Source organism: Cuculus canorus, chromosome 1 (assembly GCF_017976375.1).
Source record: "Cuculus canorus isolate bCucCan1 chromosome 1, bCucCan1.pri, whole genome shotgun sequence".
Taxonomy (NCBI): Eukaryota; Metazoa; Chordata; class Aves; order Cuculiformes; family Cuculidae; genus Cuculus; species Cuculus canorus.
The window spans coordinates 157,681,094-157,703,498 of NC_071401.1; the positions used below are offsets into that span (position 1 = coordinate 157,681,094).

The 22,405-nt window shown below is 35.3% G+C and overlaps 1 protein-coding gene across 3 annotated transcripts in view; it reads left to right on the plus strand.

The window, feature by feature from the left end:
• Nucleotides 1–21,706, plus strand: part of SCYL2 (SCY1 like pseudokinase 2) — a 39,331-nt gene extending 17,625 nt beyond the window's left edge. For all 3 annotated transcript variants that reach the window (XM_054080199.1, XM_054080208.1, XM_054080217.1), the window contains 13 exons: nucleotides 498–719; nucleotides 1,576–1,692; nucleotides 3,898–4,023; nucleotides 5,490–5,666; nucleotides 8,947–9,069; nucleotides 9,572–9,685; nucleotides 10,164–10,296; nucleotides 12,062–12,180; nucleotides 12,832–12,932; nucleotides 13,677–13,743; nucleotides 13,865–13,954; nucleotides 15,053–15,172; nucleotides 15,754–21,706. In XM_054080199.1, coding sequence (XP_053936174.1) covers nucleotides 498–719; nucleotides 1,576–1,692; nucleotides 3,898–4,023; nucleotides 5,490–5,666; nucleotides 8,947–9,069; nucleotides 9,572–9,685; nucleotides 10,164–10,296; nucleotides 12,062–12,180; nucleotides 12,832–12,932; nucleotides 13,677–13,743; nucleotides 13,865–13,954; nucleotides 15,053–15,172; nucleotides 15,754–16,404 — 2,160 coding nt within the window. In that variant the 3' untranslated portion in view covers nucleotides 16,405–21,706. The remainder of the gene's footprint in view (nucleotides 1–497; nucleotides 720–1,575; nucleotides 1,693–3,897; nucleotides 4,024–5,489; nucleotides 5,667–8,946; nucleotides 9,070–9,571; nucleotides 9,686–10,163; nucleotides 10,297–12,061; nucleotides 12,181–12,831; nucleotides 12,933–13,676; nucleotides 13,744–13,864; nucleotides 13,955–15,052; nucleotides 15,173–15,753) is intronic.
• Nucleotides 21,707–22,405: the final 699 nt, after the last annotated feature.

Here is a 22,405-nt window from a genome sequence, read left to right on the forward strand (position 1 = left end):
TTGTTGGCAGGAGGTTTGAACGTATGGCACAGGTCTGGATTGAAGTGCTGCCTTTGGTCATCACAGAAAAAGAGCCTGAGTTGGCTCAGTGGAGTCAAACCAAACTAGTCATGGTTTCAGACAGAGGCTGAAGCCTTGTGCTTCTTCTGCTTACCTGTGTGTTGGAAGACATGCAAAGCTACCTAATTTAGTTTGTTGCATCTACTCAGTGCCTGGTTGCTACCTCCTAAAATGAATTCCCATCATAGCTAATATTTCCCTCTTACCACAGTGCTTTGCTTTTATATTACACTTCCCAGTTCTAATGTTCAAACTTAACTGCATCAGCTAATCAGTCTAAGCTACACGCAGATGCTTAACAGTTTTGCCTCGCTCCATTTCTGTTTCATTCATGGTTGAATTTGAGGGGGTTAGTTATTTTTAGCTGCTCAAGTTTCTTATTTAAAATGTTCTTTAACAATCCATAATAAACGTACTTTCTTTTACTTCTCTTGTAGCCAAAGTTCCCTTGTAAGGAATGGGATCCAAATTTACCATCCTTGTGTCTTCCAAATCCTGAATATCTGGCACCAGAATATATTCTCTCTGTGAGCTGCGAGACAGCCAGTGATATGTACTCTCTGGGAGCTGTTATGTATGCAGTGTTTAATAAAGGGAAACCAATTTTTGAGGTCAACAAGCAGGATATTTATAAAAGCTTTAGTAGACAGCTGGATCAGGTATTCTATTTGTGACTATTGCTGATTAATGTTCCTATTTGAAAAGTTACTATTTTAAAATAGATTTAAATATTTAGAACACAATACCGGTGTTCCAACATAACAATCTGATAATGGTATCTTACATTGCATGCTATCTTTATAACAAGAAAAAACGATCCTAGCAAAATATGGGAAATAAAAATATGTGTAAAGGTTACACATAGCAGCTTTATAAACTACAAATTTCATTTTTCACCGGATTTGTCTATAAACCTGTTGAATGCTGACATTGTGGAATAAGTACTTTACCTGTTGGAGTGAAGTGTGAAGCACAAGGCAGTGAATGTGCTATATAGGAGTGTTGAAGATGGCTGAGTTTGGAGTGATGTGATCACTTGACATTGCATTTGGTATCCACTTAGCTATAAGCTGTTTCACATTCTTTGTGGACTATGAATATTAACCGAAGACAGTTATTTGGATCAGCTGACATAATGTTCATGTGTAGGTTTCCTTTGTCATAACTTGTTTGGGTGCCCATTGCATTAGTTGTGTGTACTGTGTTTTAATGTGTGTAGGCAACACCTCAGATTACAACATGTACCTGTTTAAAAACACTGGGTTTGTGTTCTCTGATAACCTTAACACAATGAGAAGTTAGAAATAAGGGAGTGTGACCTTGAAGCACGCTTTTAGTTGGCAGAAAGAAGGCTATGAGGATCAGAAGCCAATGGTCTATAAAAGGGGAAAGGGGAGGGATATCAAAGGTGTGGGTAGGTAAACCATCAAGAGGACAAAGTATAGCTCTGCTATGTATTGGAAATAGTTATATGCAGGATTTTCTGACGTGCATGTGCTTAAATTACTTACACAGCTGAGCCGTTTAAGCGCTGGAACTCTTCAGAATATACCAGAGGAGGTGCGTGAACATGTAAAGCTACTCTTAAATGTAGCTCCAGCAGTCAGACCGGACGCAGATCAAATGACTAAGGTCAGTTCCTGGATAAATACTGTAGTCATAGGAAAGAAGGAAAATAGCATTTGATTTTTAGAAGTAGCGGAGCTATTTTTAAGTGTTTTCCTGTTAATAATTTTAGTTGAAATGTTAAGTATTTTTTAAGTATTTTTGAAAAAAATTATGTTGATTGATGCCAAAGGTTGTCCTTATCTGACCTTTATTAGTAAAGAAGTCAGTGCTGAGGCTGCATTGAATGAGTATTCTAAATTCTAACTATTTTGTTGCTTTTCAATACATTTGGAAATATTTTCTATGCTTTGTTTCTATACAATTTGGAAGGATCTCAAAACCATAAAATTATAAAGGGCAGTAAATGTAACTTTTGGCTTATGATTTTTAGCGTATTGTTTAGTGTGCAAAAGAATATCTTAAAATATATTTGGAGCTTACTTGCCATAATAAAGCAAAAATTAATTGCAAGTAGGATAATTTAACTTTTAATTTGTCAAACTTTTCCTCGGCTTTCCTATCTGAAAGTAGAACTTAAAAGGATATTCTTCCTTTGTCTTATGTCCTATTTTCTAGTATCTGGTAGCCTTTCAGGTTGCTGCTTATAGATTTGCTTAGCTAAACAATTTTCTTCTTTTCCTGTGATATATACAAAGACTGTATGCAGGAAGAGAAATCGGTGTCTTAATGGTTGTGAGAAATATTGAATGAAGAGGAGAGGGGGAACAGGTTCTGCCAACATATATGCTGAAAGATAGCAAGTGAGGAAATTATCAGATATTACTCAGGTATCAATTCACTTGTCTGAAGTACCGCAACAAACAAAACAGTAAATGGTTGTATTAAGCAGCATGGTTTTATAAAAATGTTAAGTCTCTTTTACCATGTCTGTGCTGCAGACTGTATTGCAGGGGAGAGACATGAGAGCTTTAGTTCCAAAAGCAGTTCATTACGGCCAGCATGACATGACTTAAAATAGAGCTTGACATGGGCAAGTTTACCTTGCTGGTTTTAACTAGTTTGTGTTACCTTGTGTAGAATTCCATGATCACATACATTTCGGTTTGTAGAAGACAGAATTTAAGTCCCTAGTGCAGACTAGTGTCAATTCTCTGCTGACAGATTCTTTTCATCTGTATTGTGCTGCTTCAATTTGCTTTTCTTGCTTCTTTTTTATTGCCATACTCTTAACAACTTCTGCTTCTGCCTTACAGCAGAATTTATTTAAATGTTTTTATATCCTTTGTTTTTGCATAAATTTTTCAACTGAAAACAAGTTCTATATAGTTTGAGAGAGCGTGCTTTGCTTTTAACTGTTGCAAGGCTGTGAGGTTTGATATATCCCTCCATAAAACTGAGAGCTAGTGGGAAGAAAGAATCTTTCTTACCCATGTGAGTTTCAGAGTGCAGAACTTTTCATTCCACTCTGTATAGTTCTGGGATAGACACTCTTCTGCTGTTTTTGTTTATCTGATAACTAAAAGGTGAATATTTGAGGGCAGATTTTTATATAAACAATCTTGTTATCATCATGCATTTTTATTAATCTTTCATTAATGATGAAGCAGCTGCTATGGTATTAATAGGACGTACTATGTCTATGAATTACCCCCCTCGGTATTTTGTTGGTGCCGTCTTTATAAGCCTGGTCTATGTGTGCACATTGTTACAGAATACTTAAGAAGGCCTGTTTTGCTGAAGTAGCGCAAACATGGGAGAACATGTGGGAAATTATAGTGGACAAGATTTACAAGTAGTTCTGCACATTGGATAGAAATTTATATAATTGCACATTTTTGCATATAAATGCAAATTCATTGTAAGTTTCTAGGAGTGGTAGCCAGAGCTTGATGGCCTAGTCAGTGAACCTTTGTTGTGATATTAAATAGCATAATTATTCCTAGGAGAACTTCTAATCAAGTTTTTTACTTTTTATTAAAATTTTTTGTAGACAGGACATTATTTCATATACAATAAGTTAATTTAGTTGCACATACAATGCATGGGTTTCTTTGAAATATTACATCTTAATAATCAAATTTTATGTGTGAATATTCTACTACTTAGTATGTAAAAAATGTACTTTTCTATTTGTCAGTTGTGGGCACATCATTGTAAAAGTTTACTGTAGTGCATTGAGAAGGTAAATGGATGGTTGTATTATGGAATCTTTGTAACAGTGTCAATGTTGTCTCCCTCCAGATCACAAGCTTTTAATCTTATTTTTAGATACCATTCTTCGATGATGTAGGAGCAATGACGCTTCAGTATTTTGATTCATTATTTCAAAGGGATAATCTTCAGAAATCACAGTTTTTTAAAGGGCTACCAAAAGTTCTGCCAAAACTACCTAAGGTATGTCTGCATGATGTCTTGAAATAGTGAGTTTAAAGATTTGAGAACATTTATTATGTTCACATAATTCTCGATCTGAAAATGCTGGACTTTTTGTAACGTTGAAACATAATAGACTGCCGTGAGCCTGTCAAAATAGAGTAGCAGGAAAGAAGGGGAGATCAGAAAATAATTATTGTGGAAATACTCAGCTGTCAATGATTCTTTAGGTGGAGTATGGCAAATTGTTCTATGAGTATGTGTAAGGAACCATCATTTACATGTCCTCTTGTAGTTCATCCCACTTTGAAAGGGAGATGTCTTCTCTCCAATTACAAGTCTTTCTCTTTGTTTCCAGATCCTATCAAAGCTCTTTGAAGTCATGTTGCCATCTTTTCTCCCAATAAAATTGCTTTAAGATTTTCAGAGCAAAGCAGTACTTTAATATTGAATGATGCAAAGCCTCCTTTCCTCCACAGACTAAGTGCTTGCTTGTGCTAGCAGTGCCCGGAAACCTCAAAAAGCAAATGCCTGTCATTACAGATGTCTTCTGTGTAGTGTTAGACAGCATGTCTAGACTGACTGCTTTTCTATTTGCAGTATTCTTTAATTTATATAAGGCATAATGCATATGCGATAGAAAAATAGTATTAATTTAGTACAGTATACTAGAACGAGCTGAGCTTCTCGACTGTTGCATTAAATTTCTTTAGTTTTAATTGTGTTTTGAACTATGCAGTGCAAAATTCAGACTTCATTTTCTGTACTCTCTTCTTTTTTATTTACCTCTTTTTTCCTTTGTTCAGAAATCGTTGATGCTTTGAATTTGGAAATAGATGGGATGTATTTAATCTAACTTTAGAAAGCCACAGACTGACCTAATCATCCTCAGGGCATTCTTTTTTCATCCTGTCCTGAAAGGGTATTTTATGAGGAAAGGGTCTGTGCTCTTGATTCGAACTGTGTATTTCTCTGTATTGACTTTAAAAGCACTTAAGGATGTCTAACTCTACAGTAGACATCCACAGTGTAAATACCCATCTTTTTCAGCAGAATCCCAGTTGGGGAATGGGTTCTACAGGGAGATATAGTAGGATTGTGTCTTTGTTCAGTGATTGATGCAGATTTTCGGGAAGTGATAGGGTCTTTTTATAGGGTTTCTTCACAGTCTTTTTTTTAAGAAAGCATGTAGAATAAGGTTATCATAATTGGTGCATGTGATTAAAAGTCCTGTTTTCTGTACAGCTAGTTGCTTTTGGTTGACCCTCACAGTTGTTATAGTCTCCACTTACGTTTTGAGTGCAAACAGAGTAAAGTAAGCAAAGCAACACAATGTAAATTAGCTAGAGCATACCTCAAAAATAAGAGCTCAAAATTGAAAATTATCTCTCTGCTTTTTGTAGGTATCAGGTTAATACAAAAGCTGTTCAGCTGGTACAATAGTAACTTATTGAAGTAACTTGCTGCATGCTTGTTTTTTCTTTTAGCGTGTTATAATTCAGCGAATTTTGCCTTGCTTGACTTCTGAATTTGTGAATCCTGATATGGTACCCTTTGTCTTGCCTAACGTTCTCCTAATTGCTGAGGAATGCACCAAAGAAGAATATATTAAGCTTATTCTGCCAGATCTTGGTCCTGTTTTTAAGCAGCAAGAACCAATCCAGGTATGTCAATGTTGTTCAGATTACAATTTTTCTCTCTTCTTTTTTTTTTTTTAAAAAATTCCTAAAAAAATGGCTAACTGTTCCATTTCCTTTTACCAGCTTCAGACAGATTGTTCAGCTTGCTCTGTAGTTTTCCGAGTAGACAGTTGCAATTCATACAGGATAGATTTTTTTTCCAGGAAATTCACAAAACCTCTACCCCTTTTTTTCACATGGGTTTTCTGAAGTTTTTTCATTTATAGATTAGATTAGATTAGCAAAAAAAGAAACATTTAACTTATTGCTGTTATAATTGTAAGGATTTATCACTCAGCTAGTCAATCTGAGCAGGATTGTACAGTACAGTACTTGCACATATTCAGTATCTGAACCTATGATTTTCTTTTTTTTCTCGTATCCAGATTGCTGAAACTTGTAACTTTGACCCTATCTTAAAAGTGCTGCTTTATTTGCGATAATAAAACAGTGTTTTGAGACTTGTGAAATTTGCTTATTTTTAATTGACAAATGTATTGTGTAAGTGAAATATGCTTTTTTTCTGTCTTTTGCATGCATAAAGGTAGTAAGACATTGTTGCTACTGTAAATTAGCAGAATAGTTACATCCTTTTGTCAACACCATATGCGTGATGATTCCTTAGAATTCTGTCACTAACTTAGGTATTGCGCCTCCGCAGATAAAAGGTAGCTACTCATTCCTTCCAGCTCACCTTGTTTTACTGCTGGATGCTGTTATTTCTCTGCAGAGCACATAAGAAGCAGGGTAGACATAGGAATGAACAAGTAGATGTTTTGTTTCTGAATTTCAGAAAGCCAGATCAGCGAACTCTTGAATACTGGGGAGGGACGAAGGGGGACAATTGCGTAACTCAGGAAATTAGAACTGCTTAATGTTCTTTACTTTTGGTACACGAGGGCTTTGTTAGCTTTGTTGTTGTCTTGAAACAATTAAACTAGACTGAAAGCCAGTGAGCATCATATTTGTGGCGTTTCTTCCCAAAAGGTAACATCATGTTTTGCTACCTCTAGCATCAGATTTGTGAAGCAATCCTCACTGCAATAAGTTTGTCATGAAGTTATAGCTGGAGCATGATAAGCTATTTTATCTTTTGAGGAACAGCAGAAGCAAAATACAGACTTAGAGTCAGCTTGTAAAGAGTGAACTTTGCAAAGTTTTTTCTGTACCTTTCTAGATCACGTATATTAAATTCTTATGTTGACATTTTTAATGCACATAAGTACTATATGGCTTATTCCACTATTACTTCTGTGATCTTTTTAGTATGGCAAAGTTTGATTTAAGTAATCTAGGACAGGTTTTCAAAGTTGATATACCACAAATTCAGGGAAAAAAAATATAAAAGTTCAGAGTGCCAGAGGACAGAATTACGGGTCTGACTTTTTTTTTGTGCAATACAAAAATGTGCAGTTCCTGTGGGCTTGGAATTCATGGAGAGGGTCAGATGGGGAAGGTGTCAGCATTTCTTCCAAATGCTCTCTCAATATGCTTTAGAATTGTATAAGGCGTGTTACCTGGGTTTTGTAGGGTACTTGCATTAGGAAGTGAATGTATCCTAGGGAGTATCTTTAGCATTCTTGTTTAGAGTGCTACTGCTGCTGCTTGCATGTTAAGTGTTGTGTTTGAATCTGTGATGGTGACATCATAATTTCTACTGAAATAGATAAAAAGTATCAAATATGATCTTAGCTAAAAATAAAGGGGCTCATTGGAACAGCATGACCTACATTCAAGTTAAAGGCAGGTAGAAGAGATCAAAACCAGATCATCTTTATGTTATTTTAGTTGAAAAGCATTGACAGCTAGCGGGGAACAGCTGAACTGGGTCTGGGAAGTCTAATTTACTATGGAATACAGTGTTTAAGTTAAACACATTCTGTTATATGTTCAGACATCTGGTTCTTATTTTAAAGAAGCTTTTCTAGTTGTTAAAAAACAGATTTCATTCATGTCTTTAAAATTTGCAAAACCAGACAGTCCTCCAAAAAGACTTTTTAGCTAACATAGAAAATGCAATGCCACAGTATTGCAGGGTTGCTAGACGAGAGAACATTGTTATGAGCACGTGAATGTTTCAAAAAGCCAAGTTTGGGACATGTAAAAATTCATTATAAAATCTAATTTTAAAACTAACCTGGTCCATCTCACCCTAGTTCTCCCAAATTTGGGGTTATTGCATCAGAATTGTTGTTCTTGGAGTGAATGAATGTGTGTACAGTTTAGGTAATTATAAATACAATAAGAAAGCACATGATAGCTGCTGTTTAAAAGAATTTTTCTTCCCTGAAGTAAGCGAATGAAAGGGGAAATTTATGTGTTGTCCTCGTACACTTGTGTTTCTAAGCTCTGATGCCTCTGTTTATTTGATGTACAAGCACCGATTGCTATGTATTTTTAGAGTTTAAAATCGAAATATTTTTCTTCTATGAGATACTTAGCTTTTTATTATGAATGTGTTGCTGTTCACCACAATTTATTCATTTAGACATATCTCTTTTCTAAAAAGAGTTTAAATAGCAATGAATAGACAGTGTGACCTGTAGCAATTTGTCTCACCTGTCTGAGATGTGAGTTACACATGACTCTCTCTGTATTGTAGATGGAGCCTAGGTGAATAATATAGAATAGCAGCTAGCTTTTAGATGGCTAATCCTAAGCAAGGTGAATCCCAGTATCTAAATGTGCCATTCTAGTGTTGCTTTTAGGTTAATGTGTTGTGAATTGTTTTTGTTTGGTATTTTTCATTTTATGAGATATAATTTACATGTGAAGTAGAATAAAACTTTTGTGTCTCTATATTATCTGCAATAGTCTTTTCATTGTGATATTTTGATTCTAGATACAGATGGAATGCAGCTTTTATATGTGGAGTTGTGATTAAATACTTGAAGGACACTATGCGAGCCATAGTTTTGTGTATAAAGATTTTCTGTGTGTGGATTTTAACAGAAGATCATATTGTAAATAGAAACAAGAGTTCCTTCCTTAGCCATTACGATATTTTATTTCAGAAGGATTAGTCTAGAACATGCATATTTTGTTTGATTTGTATTTGCTGTTTTTAAAACGCGATAATAAGTCAAAGTTGTTTTTTTTTCTTTCATGCCTTCAGGCAAGCAACATGGTAAGTGATTCCATTTACTGAGTTACAAGAGAACTTCTGAAGTTTTTATGACATGATAAAACACAGCACACTTTAAGTTGTAGGTGTAGGTTTCTAGAGTTGAAACTTTTGGCTTCTGAAGTGTCATTCTTTCAATAGATCTTGTTGATCTTCCTGCAAAAAATGGACTTGCTTCTAACCAAAACTCCACCCGATGAAATAAAGAACAGTGTTCTGCCGATGGTTTATAGAGCCTTGGAAGCACCTTCAATTCAGATCCAGGTGTAGTAATTGCAACCTTTATTTAAAACAATTTTTTTCCTTTTAAACTGATGTGCCAGATTTTGTATACCCCATATTTGTTTACTTGGGAAAAGAAAGATAAAGCTATGTATTTTTCCTGAATGTTTAAAGAGAGTAATGTTTTCTTAAAGAAAATTTGTTTAAGTAAAATAAAATCTAGTTCCCTTATTTTCCAGGAAGTAAGCATTTGATTGTTGTTCCAGTGCTCTTATCCTAAATTCTGACTAGCCACCATAGTAAAAAGTAGGATACGCATTTTTATACGTTTATGAACACTCATTTGGAGATCCATGGTTCTATGTACATACTATGATGCTTTATTTTTCCACCTATTGAAAATAATATTTCCCTAAATATTTCCTTGAAAAGGAAGCTTAAGAAGACATTTGAAACTAATTTTGAAGTTATTGGTTATATTACTACTAATTTTGTAATAAATGTTTACTTTTCTTTTTAAACTTACGCACACTTTTTTTTATAGGAGCTTTGCCTAAACATAATTCCCACATTTGCCAATTTAATAGATTACCCATCAATGAAAAATTCATTAATTCCAAGAATTAAAAATGCATGTTTGCAAACTTCTTCTCTTGCTGTAAGTATCCTAATAATTTTGTATCTTTCTCAGTCCTCAGAAAATGTTACCTTTAATTACTTTGGTTTTCCTGCTGTTTTACCTTTAAAGAAGAGCCCATCAGTATGCTTTGATTTATTTTTTTTTGGTTTTTATTTTGCTTCTTACAAATACAGAGGCACCCTTTACTTTTCTAGTCTAACAATTTTTAAAATTATTAGCAACTTGCTGTTGTTAATAATACTGTAAAAACTGAGATGTGTTCCAAAATAACTGTGTGTCCTGCAGAAAAGCCGTGGTTTTGTGAGCAGTGTGTAACTATATATATTATCCTTTCATGACACAATTTTTTTTTTTAACTTGTCTTGAATTCTCAGATATGAAGGTCATAGTTTCAGTAACACTTGCTTCCTTCTAAGCATGGGTTTTGTATGGTTGTTTTTTTTTTCCCTAGGCAAGTATAGTTAAGAGTATGTTTTATTCTTGTCGTACTTCACAGGTCCGGGTAAACTCACTAGTGTGCTTAGGCAAGATTTTGGAGTACTTGGATAAATGGTTTGTGCTTGATGATATTTTACCTTTTCTACAACAAATTCCATCCAAGGAACCTGCAGTGCTAATGGGGATTTTGGGTAACTAATATTTTCAATTTTCTCCTCTTTTGTTCTTTGATGTTGAAAATCTGGGAGCTTTCTGTATTCTATTAATATTGATAATATTTACATAGTGTATTGCTTAAATAACTTAAAAACTTCCCGTTTCTGGTTCTTACGTGTGCCCCAGTTCAGGTGCCTTATGTATTGTTGTTACTTCCAAATGCTGGTACAAATATTTGTAGTCTTCATGGCCCAGTGCAGTTCTGAGTAGTCATTGTAGTTCTTGGGTTGTGCCGCTTTCATGGACTGCACAATCCGCACAAGCAGAGAGGTTGTTTCCTTGGAAGACTATATGATCTGTCTTCTTTCAGAGGCTGCTGGTGCTTTTAAGATGTTACTGTTGCCTTATTTTACACTTCCAGCATGTCAGATACTGTAGATGATTGTCTACAAATCCACTGCTCTTCACTGCAGGTTTTGTTAGACTCTTTGTGTTGGACATCTAAGCAAACGTGGCTGCCTTTGCACTGAAATGCAGCCCAGTCTGGGTGAGGTTTCACGGAAGAGCTAAAACCTCATGGCTTGTTACTTCTGGAATAGGAAGCCTCATTCCCAGTTTTTCTTCCCTCGTGCCACTCTGGTGTGATTTTAACACCTTGAATGGTCTCAAGGAGACCGGATGACCAGAGTCATTGCCAAGAAAGAGCTGTGACTGCGTGGCCACGTCTGAAAGATGTTTCTTTTATTGACAACAAGGTGGTAGACAGAAAACCATTTATAACAATCTGAGCTATACCAGCATCAGCCCTCATGAAACACTAATAATATGTGATGGTAGTATTATTTAGAGTTGCTGAAAATGGGCAAGAGGACATCTGTTGGTTCTAATTGAAAGTTTCCTGTTTCCCTTAATCCTCGCAGCTTTGACTTGTATTTGCTGTCTGAGAATGAGGGACCAGTGTATCTGTTACTTTAGTTGTGTTACTCCAGAATTGTACTTGGATACAGTGCATAATAAATTCTAGTTTGGAAATGATAGGCTGAAATCGCTTTTGTGGGCTTTCCTTTTTCTGGAATCATAATACCTTCCATCTTGTGCGTGACACCTTCTTTAGCCAGCTGACAGCGCTGTTCTAACACTAACCATAGAAAGAGAGGAAATCTGCTGCTTCTTTTATGCTGGTATGTTCAGTGTTTGCCAACAAAGGTGGACTGTTTAAGTGGAGAAATCCACCTGTCAGAAACGCTATAGAACTTGTAGGCTTAACACTGGATCCCTTGTGCCTGCCAGTATTCTTTTTTTCAGTGATTTAGAACATATAAAGACTACTGATGATTTCTGATCCTGTATATAACACAGCCCCAAACGTTTGGGTAAGAATCTTTATAAAATGCAATCAGAGAGGAGTGTGATAGTTACTTGCAAACACTTCCATAGGCCAGGAGAGAATACACCCTTCGTTAACACAGCTTAATATCTTAATGGTAGTTTTTCATTTTGTGGTAACTCAGTTGCTCATGATCTGTTCAAAGATGTGTATTCTTTGATAATTGACCAGGACAATGCATTGCCTAATACCAGGATTAACAGCTGTAGAGTAATACTTTAGACCTCTTCTTGTTCTAAACTTTAGCAAAGCCTCTTGCTATAGCATGCTTTGTTGTGGATGAGTACTTAAGCTTCTGTTTGTCTTTTTGCACACAGAGCCAATGTATGTTCAGGTGGTTAATAGAGAGTGCTGCTTTGTTCATGTTTTTTACTAAACTTAACAGTTTTTGCTATTTTGATGTTGTATGTCAGGTATTTACAAATGTACGTTTACTCATAAGAAGCTGGGAATTACCAAAGAACAGCTTGCAGGAAAAGTATTGCCCCATCTGATTCCTCTTAGTATTGAGAACAATCTTAATCTCAATCAGGTAGGAACACAACTATGTTGTGTGCTTTTACTTCGTACATTCGCTGAGAATAGATGTACGTTGTGTTCAGAGAAAAATTCATACGTACTGTATGTCTGTGTCTGTTGTAAAATCAAACAGATGAAAGAAAAATAACTTCCAGTATTACTGTATTTGCATGTTTAAAACTTATTATTTTTCAGTGGATTTAACTGATGTAGTATAAATTTTCAAAATTAACACTATCACCTTCTAAACATAAAGCAGCTACTTACTAACAATCACAATTAAGATTAAAAACTAGAGTACAGTCTTAATGTTTCGTTCTTTGCTATTTATTGTAAAAGTTGCAGATAATGTAAAAGTGCAATCATAGGATTTTTTTTTTTTAAAAAGTATCTGGTGATATTCATCTGTGATTTTTTTTTTTTGTTTGTTTGAGTTGCCCTGCCTTTTTTTTTTGGTAATGGATATTTGTACTGTTTCAGCACACACTCTGCTTGTAGTTAGGTACCTAATGGAAGATAGTGAAGGTGGATTATAAATCATTTTAAAATCTGCAGTTTATCTGACATTGTGTATTGTAAGCTTTATGAGCTATCATCTTTTAAGTTAGGCATATCTGAATTTCATCACTACAAAATCCAAACTTCTTGTATATTTCTTTTACAGTTCAATTCTTTTATTTGTGTTATAAAAGATATGCTTAATAGATTGGAGGCAGAGCATAAAACAAAGCTTGAGCAACTTCATGTCATGCAAGAGCAACAGAAGTAAGTGATATTTACATGTGTATTAGAGGAAGAAGAAGTGAGCAGAGATAAATGTCAGTTAGCTTTTTAGCAAATGTGAGAAAACTAGCTATAGCAATAAAAAATCTAGATAGTTCTTACTTCGGTAGTTGAGAATTACCTCAGATAAGCACAGTTGTCAGCAAAGATTTATTAGTTCTAGAATGATGATAATGTTATGTCACTGGTTTTATAGAGTAAAATCTTCTATACAGTTCAGTCACAGTTTATAATTTTGAGTCCATAATTTTTCATTAATTCATTAAATGTAAAATCTCATACTGAGCTCCACTAGAATAGTTTGTCTTGCTTCTATAGGCTAAGTTGCTTTTCTGTAGTTGTTGAGAACATAAATCACACTGGAGAAGCATAAACATTGCAGCTTGTCGGAAGGCAGTGATGTTTGAAGATGTTTAGAGCTATTTTATGGACTCTGACATAAGGTGAGATTTCTGAGTCAAATTCACTTGTGCAACCCAAAGTCTGTGTCAGCCCATTTGAAAGGAGGAACTAAGGCCATGAGAAATGATCATTAGGAAACCTTTACAATTTAGAATATGAACATTTTCCAGTGTCTACAGGCATTCTATAGAAAGAGTAGTGCTCTCATCGTGCATTTTTTTGTATTATTTAAGTGCAGAATAAGAATTGAGAATTACTGAATTAGTGTTGTGGATGTGACTGTAGAGTTATCTTTTTGTAATATGCCTACTCTGTACTATATAGATCTTTGGATATAGCTAACCAAATGAGTGTGTCTGAAGAGGCAAGATCTAGTAGTACAAGTAATCAGGTAAGTGACAGTATTTTATTGTGTTACTTACAGAAATCCGAAATTTATTACTTAGTCAATATTTCTGTTACCTTAAATTACATTTCAAATAACTAAGTTTTGTTTCTTTGCACTTAAACAGATTGACAAGGTATTTAATACGAGTGGAACTGACCTTCTAACTAGTGAATCTGATAGTAAAGAAAATGAGATGTCATCAAAACAGAAAAAGGTATGTTTACTTTCTTTTGGAATCCTGTTACATCCATCTGTCTAATCTAAGGCTGATACAGTTTGATAAAAGGAGTCTGTGTAAATATTTATCAAATTTAAATCTCTAAAATAAAAACTCACTGGTTTTGTATAGCACGGCACCACACACGTGAAGGTCCACTGAAAAATGTTCAAATCATATGCTTTAATTTCTGAGGAAGCCTTTCCTTTAAAATAATTTTGTATGAAGTTGGCAGCACTTAGTATTATAAGCTTTTGGTCATTTTCTTTCTCCTAATCATGGAACTGAAACTTCAGCGGTAGATTTAGATAGGAAAATCAAAGCAGGAAACTTTATGATAAAAATCACAAATGGAGATGAAAAGAAAATGTAGAATTTCATGCAGCAGCAGAGACTAACATTTACTGTACCATTCAAAGTTGAGTGAAAATGAACAAACGATGTGGGGATAAATATTAGAAGGAAAGAAAAATTATGACATAGCATAGAATGTTAGACATAAGCATAAACTAATGTAAAATTCTTTCATGCTATTAGTTATGTAAATTGCTCTCCAGAATCTACATTTTATCATTTCCATTTCTAGTTACCTGAACCCTCTTGCTAATTTTAAGACTAAGGGGGAATGATTTGATTTTATCCTCCAGCATAAATAAATGTAGAGTTAAAATCCCCGAGAAGCCTCTTACACAGTTTTAAAATAAAATTCCATTTTAATTCCATGGTCAGCTGCAGTTCTATAGCAAGTGCCAATTAGTAACCATATAAGAACAAAAACTGTGAAGAACACCTTTTCTTATGCCCAGCATTAAGAGGACCAAGCTAAAATGGTTTTGTTATAATACCTCTTTATTTGAGATATGCTGAAATGTGTCATGATGCTACTTCTAATGTTGAATTTATTTACTTTAAGTGCTTTTTAGCAATATGATAAATATTGTAGTAGATTTTGTGCTTATACACTTTCTCTTTTATACAAAATAATATGTATTGTTCTACCACGTACTGAAATGACAGTGCTATTTATGAAATAAAAATATCAATGTAAGAATAACCATCCTGTGCCACTTAATGTCAGTATTTTCCCTTTCAAAGGCATCACTTACACTTGAAGAGAAGCAAAGGTTAGCTAAAGAGCAAGAACAGGCACAGAAACTGAAAAGCCAGCAACCTCTTAAGCCACAAGCAACTGTAATAACACCTCCAGTGCAGCAGGTAAGAACGATCAAACCACTGTGCTATTTCCATTGGCACTGTGATGCCTTTTCCTTTAAAGTGCTGTATCTGCTTGTTAGTTGGTTCTCCTTTGGGTCACCGTCATTTCCAGTGGTAGTACAATGGCACAGCTGGGGAAAAACTAAAATAAATTTTAATCTGCCTTCTATTTGCATCATCCGCAATATTTCCTACTTCTTAGATTACAGGAGTTTCCAAAGGAATAATTATTATTGGAAAGCCTTTGTTCTAGATAAGGAAAAAGCACATATTAAGGAAGGTTTTGCTCTGAAGAGTTTATTAACTAAATATATGAAAAGGCTTGAGGATAGGAATGGGTCACAATAGTGATTTGTGTGTAGTCTTAGTTATCAAATTAAAGCTGCATAACAATTAGTTCTAAGTAGCAAAGAACAAAAATAACCTCATTACTTTTGTGTATAATTACATTTCATGCCTAATTCCATGCAGTAAATTCAAATTTCTGAAAAATGAATGCCACTTCTGCAGGAGCAGTGATCAAGACTGTTGCTAGTCTTTGTACAGGAAAAGCATATAACTGCATTTTATGTGTTTTGCAGACAAAAGACTTGACAGATACCTTGATAGATAAGATGTCATCTTTGACTAGCCATTCTATCAACAAAGCTAACGTGGCATCTTCAAGCAGCTTCTCTTCTGTCCCGTCTATGGGCGTTGGGATGGGATTTTCATCACCTATTGACAATACAAAAAGAAATGTAACAAACGGACTAAATACTAATATGGGTTTCCAGACTGCTGGATTTAGTATGGGAGCTGGTCCCACCACTCAGAATTTTTTCACTGGTCCAAGTGCAACGGCAACAACCAAGATGAACTTTGTACCGACTGCCAGTATGCCAAATTACAGTCCTATGAATGCTGCATCTGCAATCTCCCCACTGACACAACAGAACAGACCCCCAGATATGTCTGCTTTGGATAACCTTTTTGGTCCTCAGAAACCCAAAGTTAGCATGAAACAGATGGCTCAACAGAAATCAAGCCAGTGGGTTAATCAGTTTGTACCCCCGCCGGGGTCCCCAAGTGCGAGCAGTTCGGTCTTGGGACCTCCAATGAACATGATAGGACAGCCTGGCTTTGGTATACAGGGTAATCCTTTCTTTTCTCCTCAGAACTTTGCACAACCAGCAAACACAATGACAAACAGCAGCTCAGCTAGTAATGATTTAAAAGATCTTTTTGGGTAAGATGTTTTGTTTTCTTCTTTCAAAGGTCGATGAGATTTGGATTATGGGTAAGCAGATTAACATCTTTTTTTGACTAGTAAAAGCATGACTTGGAGAAACTTTCAACCCAGCAAAGTAAAGGCTTTTGCACTGGAAAAAAGGCTTCATTTTGCATTCACCTGGTACTGCAGTGGAATTGCATAAGTGCAAAGTCACCTTATGTGCTAAGGATTTCCTGTCTCTTTACCAAACTTCAGAGCACTGAAGATAGGACGTGTATATTCAGACGAAGAAAGAAGCAGCTAAGGATTGAGTAAGCTTCTGAATAATTTTGAAATAAACTCCTATGAAGTTTCATACAAAGTTTTGTTTCTTAAATTCAGCAAAAGTGCTTAGGGGGTAATAACACTTGTGAATGCAATCCTTCAGCCCAGTCCTTTCAGTGTCTGCTAGTTCTTACTCATGATTTGTTCCCTGAATTTGGCACAAACTGTCATTTTGCCATATGACAGTTTGCAGAAAGTGCAGCCTTGTGCTGCCTCAAAAAGTTTTGTTAGCCATGTTACGTAGAAAGATCTCTAACCAGTAAAAGTGCAAGAGGCTAAGAAGAGAAACTATCTTGTATTTCTTCTCTTGTAAGATGATTAAAATTAATATAGTAGTAATTACAGAAAAATTCAGGAAACATGAGAAGTTCTTATAAAGTTTTGTGCAGGTGTGTAACAGTAAGAACACTGCCTCAATGGCCATGCTGGTCTACAAACTGTTTTATAATGCCAGAGCCTTGTTACTAGCCATGTAGGAAAAGCAACATACCAATTAAACAGCATTTTAAACTCCATGTAGTGACATGATCACATTTATAATGTATTCCAGCCTTTTGGCTACTTTGATACTGTTCCTAAGTGATGTGATAAAAGAATATGAATAGTTACAGAACCTCCTAAAAACAATGTTCTCTGTAAAATTCAAATGTTGACTGCTCCAACTGTGTAAATAAGTAATTTTGTGCAATTAGACACACAATATTTAATTACACAAAAATATCTTTAATTAATTCATACATTTTGGCTCACTTGGGAAGATGGAAAAGGATTGCCTTGCACAAGTTGCACATGATTGTGAGAAAAAGCAGAATGCCATAAATTGCCTTGACTAGAATAAACTATTTAATTTTAATTTTCTTTTAACTCAAATCCTTATGAAGGACAGGTGAATATGAAGCAAGTTCTCAAATATGTAAGCTCAATAATATGTGATAAATACACAGATATTTCAGAATCTTTTCATTGTATTACTCCAAATTTAATAAAGGTCTCCAGAAAACCAAACAGTAGTTTCTTCTGCTTCCCAGGAGGTATGCGTTTAGCTTGCCTGTGATAGAATCTCTTGCTCTGTCAGACACTACTGTTGGGTTTAACTTTATTTCCTAGGAATTTCAGGAGCTTTCTTGCATAATATTTTGAAGGCTATAGCTGGCTATTTTGAGAAGGAAGGAACTAGTCACCTTTTTTATGGAAAGCTACATGCTTTATTTTTCAAAGCCTTTCACTGAAGAAATTGTTCTTTCATTTGCTGCTTAAGAAACCAAAGGGCCTTATGCTGTAAATGTGACTTGTGTTTTGTTATATTTCCACAGTCCTAAGCGGTAATAGCATTAAGCATATTTCTTGAAGAATCATTTATGTATTATAGCTGCTGCCTTAGTCCTGTTATTTTAAAATATCTGGGACCAGTTAAATTGTGGTTTAGAAAACAATACCTAACACATTGTGATGTGTATGTGCTGTTAATATTCATGGTAGACATTGTAGATTACATTAAGATATCTGTGTAAACTTAAGAACAACATTGGAACTGTTAAAAGAAATTATTTAAGTTCATTTATGGTTACTAGTACTCTGTACTTTGACACTAATGTCTTTTATGTCAACTTTTGAAAGCTATGTTTTGTTAGGGTAACTTAAGGCAAGCCTTTGAAGAATTACTTGAATTATATTCCTCTAAATTATCTGGAAAGTAGTTTTATATTAAAAATAACATCTCTTAGGACTCTACAATGTATTAAATCAATACATCTATGGTAAACGCAGTCTTAAATGTCATTGTCCTGATCTGGAGTTTCAGTCATTGATCCCATTGGACTGAGGGCTTTTTCAGAATTGGATTTTAATTTAACCTATTGGAAGGAAAATTAACTGAAAAAAATTGATCTGAGTTTTATATAGTAGACCTCCTAGGGTATGTGCTTTTGGCAGGGGTCATCTGAGAATACAATCTATTTTGTAAGAACAAAGTCAAAAAAATCATCTGAGTTCAAATTAAGAGGACCTTTTCTGTATAGTAGTAAGATGATGGGATAAGATCTTTATCAGACTGAAGTAGTATGATTTTTCTTCTTCTTATATGTGAGAACATAATTATAATTTCTGTTGTTTGCTGCAATTTTCAGAATGACTAGACTAGAAGAATAATAAGAAAAATAACCTGAAAAGAATGCTTATGAAAATTACAACATTTTTTCCCAATTATTTAAGATAAAAACAACAAAAAATATCCTTAGTTAAAATGAGAGGGTCAAATCCCTCTTCCTTGTACGTGCTTCCTGTTTAGTGTGTAGGGAAACTAGGTGTGAGTGAAGTTCTGTATTTCTTCTCTTAAAGGGAAAAGAAGTTGCAAGAGGTAAGTCACCAAAGCCCACAGGCCACTTGGCTCCTGCTACAGTAATTTTTCTTTAGGAAGCCTTGTCCAGTTGATCTCTCCACTTAAAAGTCATCATTCTGAGGCCCTGCAAGAGACTGGAAGACTGTGGCCAGGGTGAATACCACTGAGAGCAACAGTTATACTTCATGTCCAAGTTGTTTGGGGAAGTGTAGGAGGAAGGGACAAGGTTACAAAATGTGGGTATTTTAGGGGTCTTCTGTTTGTGGACTTGGGTGGAAAGCAGTGTTACATTTAGCTTGGTCTGAAACAGGGGGACTGTCTAGCCCTAATGCAAAACAAAATGGAGAACATGGATTTGAAATTGGTATCAGATTAAGAAATTGCAGATTCCATTACAAAAAGAGAAATTTGATATAAAATAAGTTCTCGCTGCAGTGCTTTGAGTGGTACTGTAAATTACACAAAATTTCTGGTCTTTGTATTCAATCTAATTCAAAGAAAAAAAGTGGAAGCCTGGCAGGTTATATCATTACCTTAGAGCCTGCACCCCATGCACCTACTATGCTCACACACTGTGAGCAGATTCCACAGGGGAAATTAAAGCAGGGTCTGGGCTGAACTGTGCAGCCACCTGCTTTACTTTCAAGTCTTTTGTGAGAGATGGGTGAAGACTAGAAGGGAGTAAGTTCCTATTCTTTAATTGTTTTATGTATACTATGTTTACCACAAAAGGAGAGAAATGAAGAGAAGTGGAAATAGCTGCACATCTTAATTACAAGCATCAGTTGTCTTTTGGCTGCTGTGATGTATACTAAACTAATGATCTTGCACCAGGACAGCAATCTTTTCCATAGCAGAACTTGGTTCCGTTTGGTTTAAAGTATGAAAATCTCTGAAGCGTTTCTTAGAAAACAAATTAATTCTACTACATGGAAGGACTGTATTAAAGAGGCTTGAAAAAAACTTTGCTGGGCTGATGGAAAGGGACCTTGAAACTGATGAGTTACAAGTTAGCTTAGAAGCCCCTAGATCTGCCTTCCAAGAGGAGTGGAAAAACACCGAGAATCATTTTGAAGATGGAGCAGGTTTTCTGTTCTTCACACAAGTGTCCGTGAATAAGGCACAGAAGAGCGTGTGGAACCTGCTTAGGCAGGAGGACAGCAGTACCAGAGGACCCTTGAAAGGTTAAGGAGTAACCAATTGTTAGGGAGAGAGAGAAATTTTACTGGGTACATGGGTAGACTACCCTAGTGTGTTTTAATGAAGATGGTATGTCTTCCTCTCTTAATGATGTGAATTAGAAATGTCCTGGGGAAGTTGTAGGCTTACAGGTCTGCAAGATGCTGGGTACCCCAAGTAAAAGATTGAATTTTTTGATGGATAGGTGCACAACATTTCAAGCCTTATTATTTAAAACTTTCCTTTTCTATTAAGTTTTATCTTTTTAGCAACATATCTCAGTGGAAATTTCACAATACCCCAATAGCCTTTTAAAGTAAGAAAAATGTGTGTTCACTTTTGTATTTTGACTCCTGTTATAATGTAATGTCTGTAGATAAATAAGTAAGTCTGTATATATATATTATGTGATTTTAGATTTTTCAGCTCAATTGCACCAAAAAGGCAAAGATTAAATGACAAAATACATTCTCAATCAAATTCCACAAGGCTTCCGGTACAGGCTAACAGTTGTATGATAATTCTGTTATTTATTATAATTTCACCTGCTCAGTTTGCCTGCATCTACGTGGCTTGAGCAGAAAAGGAAAGTTTTTTAAACAAAAGTACATGAACGCTGGATCTCTCATCACAGATGAAGGTTTTGGACGTCAGAGTGACCTTTGCTTATTGATTAAGACTTTTTATTAGAAATGGGTGGGGGTATCGTTCATTTGTGCCATTTCCAGTGAAAGAAATATAGGGATGGGGAGTATAGAAAAAAATACCATGCTGTATATGTGACCCTTTTTTGTTCTTTCTTAAGAGATAATGCTGCATTTTTATATACTCATTATGAACTTTGAAATAGCTGTGAGGAAACCTATCTGGAGAATTTCACGAGTTAGCTGATATTCAAGTGAGGTCCTGCCTTGCACCTAATTTTCCATCAGGTTTTGACTGCTTTACAAGGATATTACACAAGGCAGTAAAACCTTGGATTCGTACACCAAACGCTCTTGCCTTCCAGGCCTCACACTTGTATCAACAGAACAAATAAGCCCCTGAAGTTGTATTAAGTTCTCTGAAACAGTTCTAACTGCTGTATAGATTTCTGAGATGCTGTAAATCAAAATGTGTTATAGTGAACTCAGGCCTTGTGCAAAATACTTAATACCTGTTTATTTGTCGAATTGTACAGTCTCTATACTAGTGGCAGTTTGTTTTGATTGTAAAACATGAAATTCTCATGAGATTATTTATAAAGTGATGTTAATGTAGTGTCAGCTGTGATTCATAATTAGAATTGTCATAGCATGGCCTTTGTGTATTTCTGGTTTATTGGACAGGTCTTCAAAAACAAATTTATTCTTGTACCAACTTTTAGATCAGCTACTTAAAAAAATATGTAAAAGGTACAGTGACAGTTTTGAGAAATTCATATCACTTTGTACTGTGAATGAGATTGGCTATGGAAATAAATGAACTTTTCATATTTTCATGTTGGAAGACATTTTTATTTCAAATATCCATAATTAATAGTAACTTATTTAGAAAACTTTTTCACTTTGTATTTTGTTTGAAATACATTTTATCCCATGTAATTTTGTGTTCATTTCTTAGAGTGGTTGCTGTCCAGACGTCTGTAAAACATGACCACATATTGCTCTTGTGGAAAGAATAAAAGTCCTGCAGAAAAACTGATGCAGTAGATGTATCTAAAATTGGCATTTACTTCTGAAAGCACACTTAGCCCACATTGGAATCTGGGGTTCCACATAGAGATCTCAGTTTGTGTTTTCAGTGCTCATTTACCCAGTAACCAGGCCTTTCTCTAAACCTGCAGTTTCTCTACACTGCTTTGCCAGGCTTAGAGTTTGGCAGCACTCTGGAGGAAGCTAGCGCTCAGCTTTTTGAATGGTATAAATTGATGAATTATGAGACATCTGAGATCTGATCTGTTTAAGAAGCGTTGTTGGCTGGAGATGGTAGTGGAGGAGAGAGTAAAAGAAGAAGGAGATGGATTAGATGGAAATAGAATGGTAACATCAGGTGTCTCCAATTCGCTCTTTGCTGAGGATTACAGCATCCCTATTCCTCTCAAGCTGTATCCATCAAGGGAGGACATCCTTGTTATATGCCAGCTTTCAGTCAACAGTGGCAGAAGATAAAAGTGAAATTTCAGTAAGGTGGAGATGTA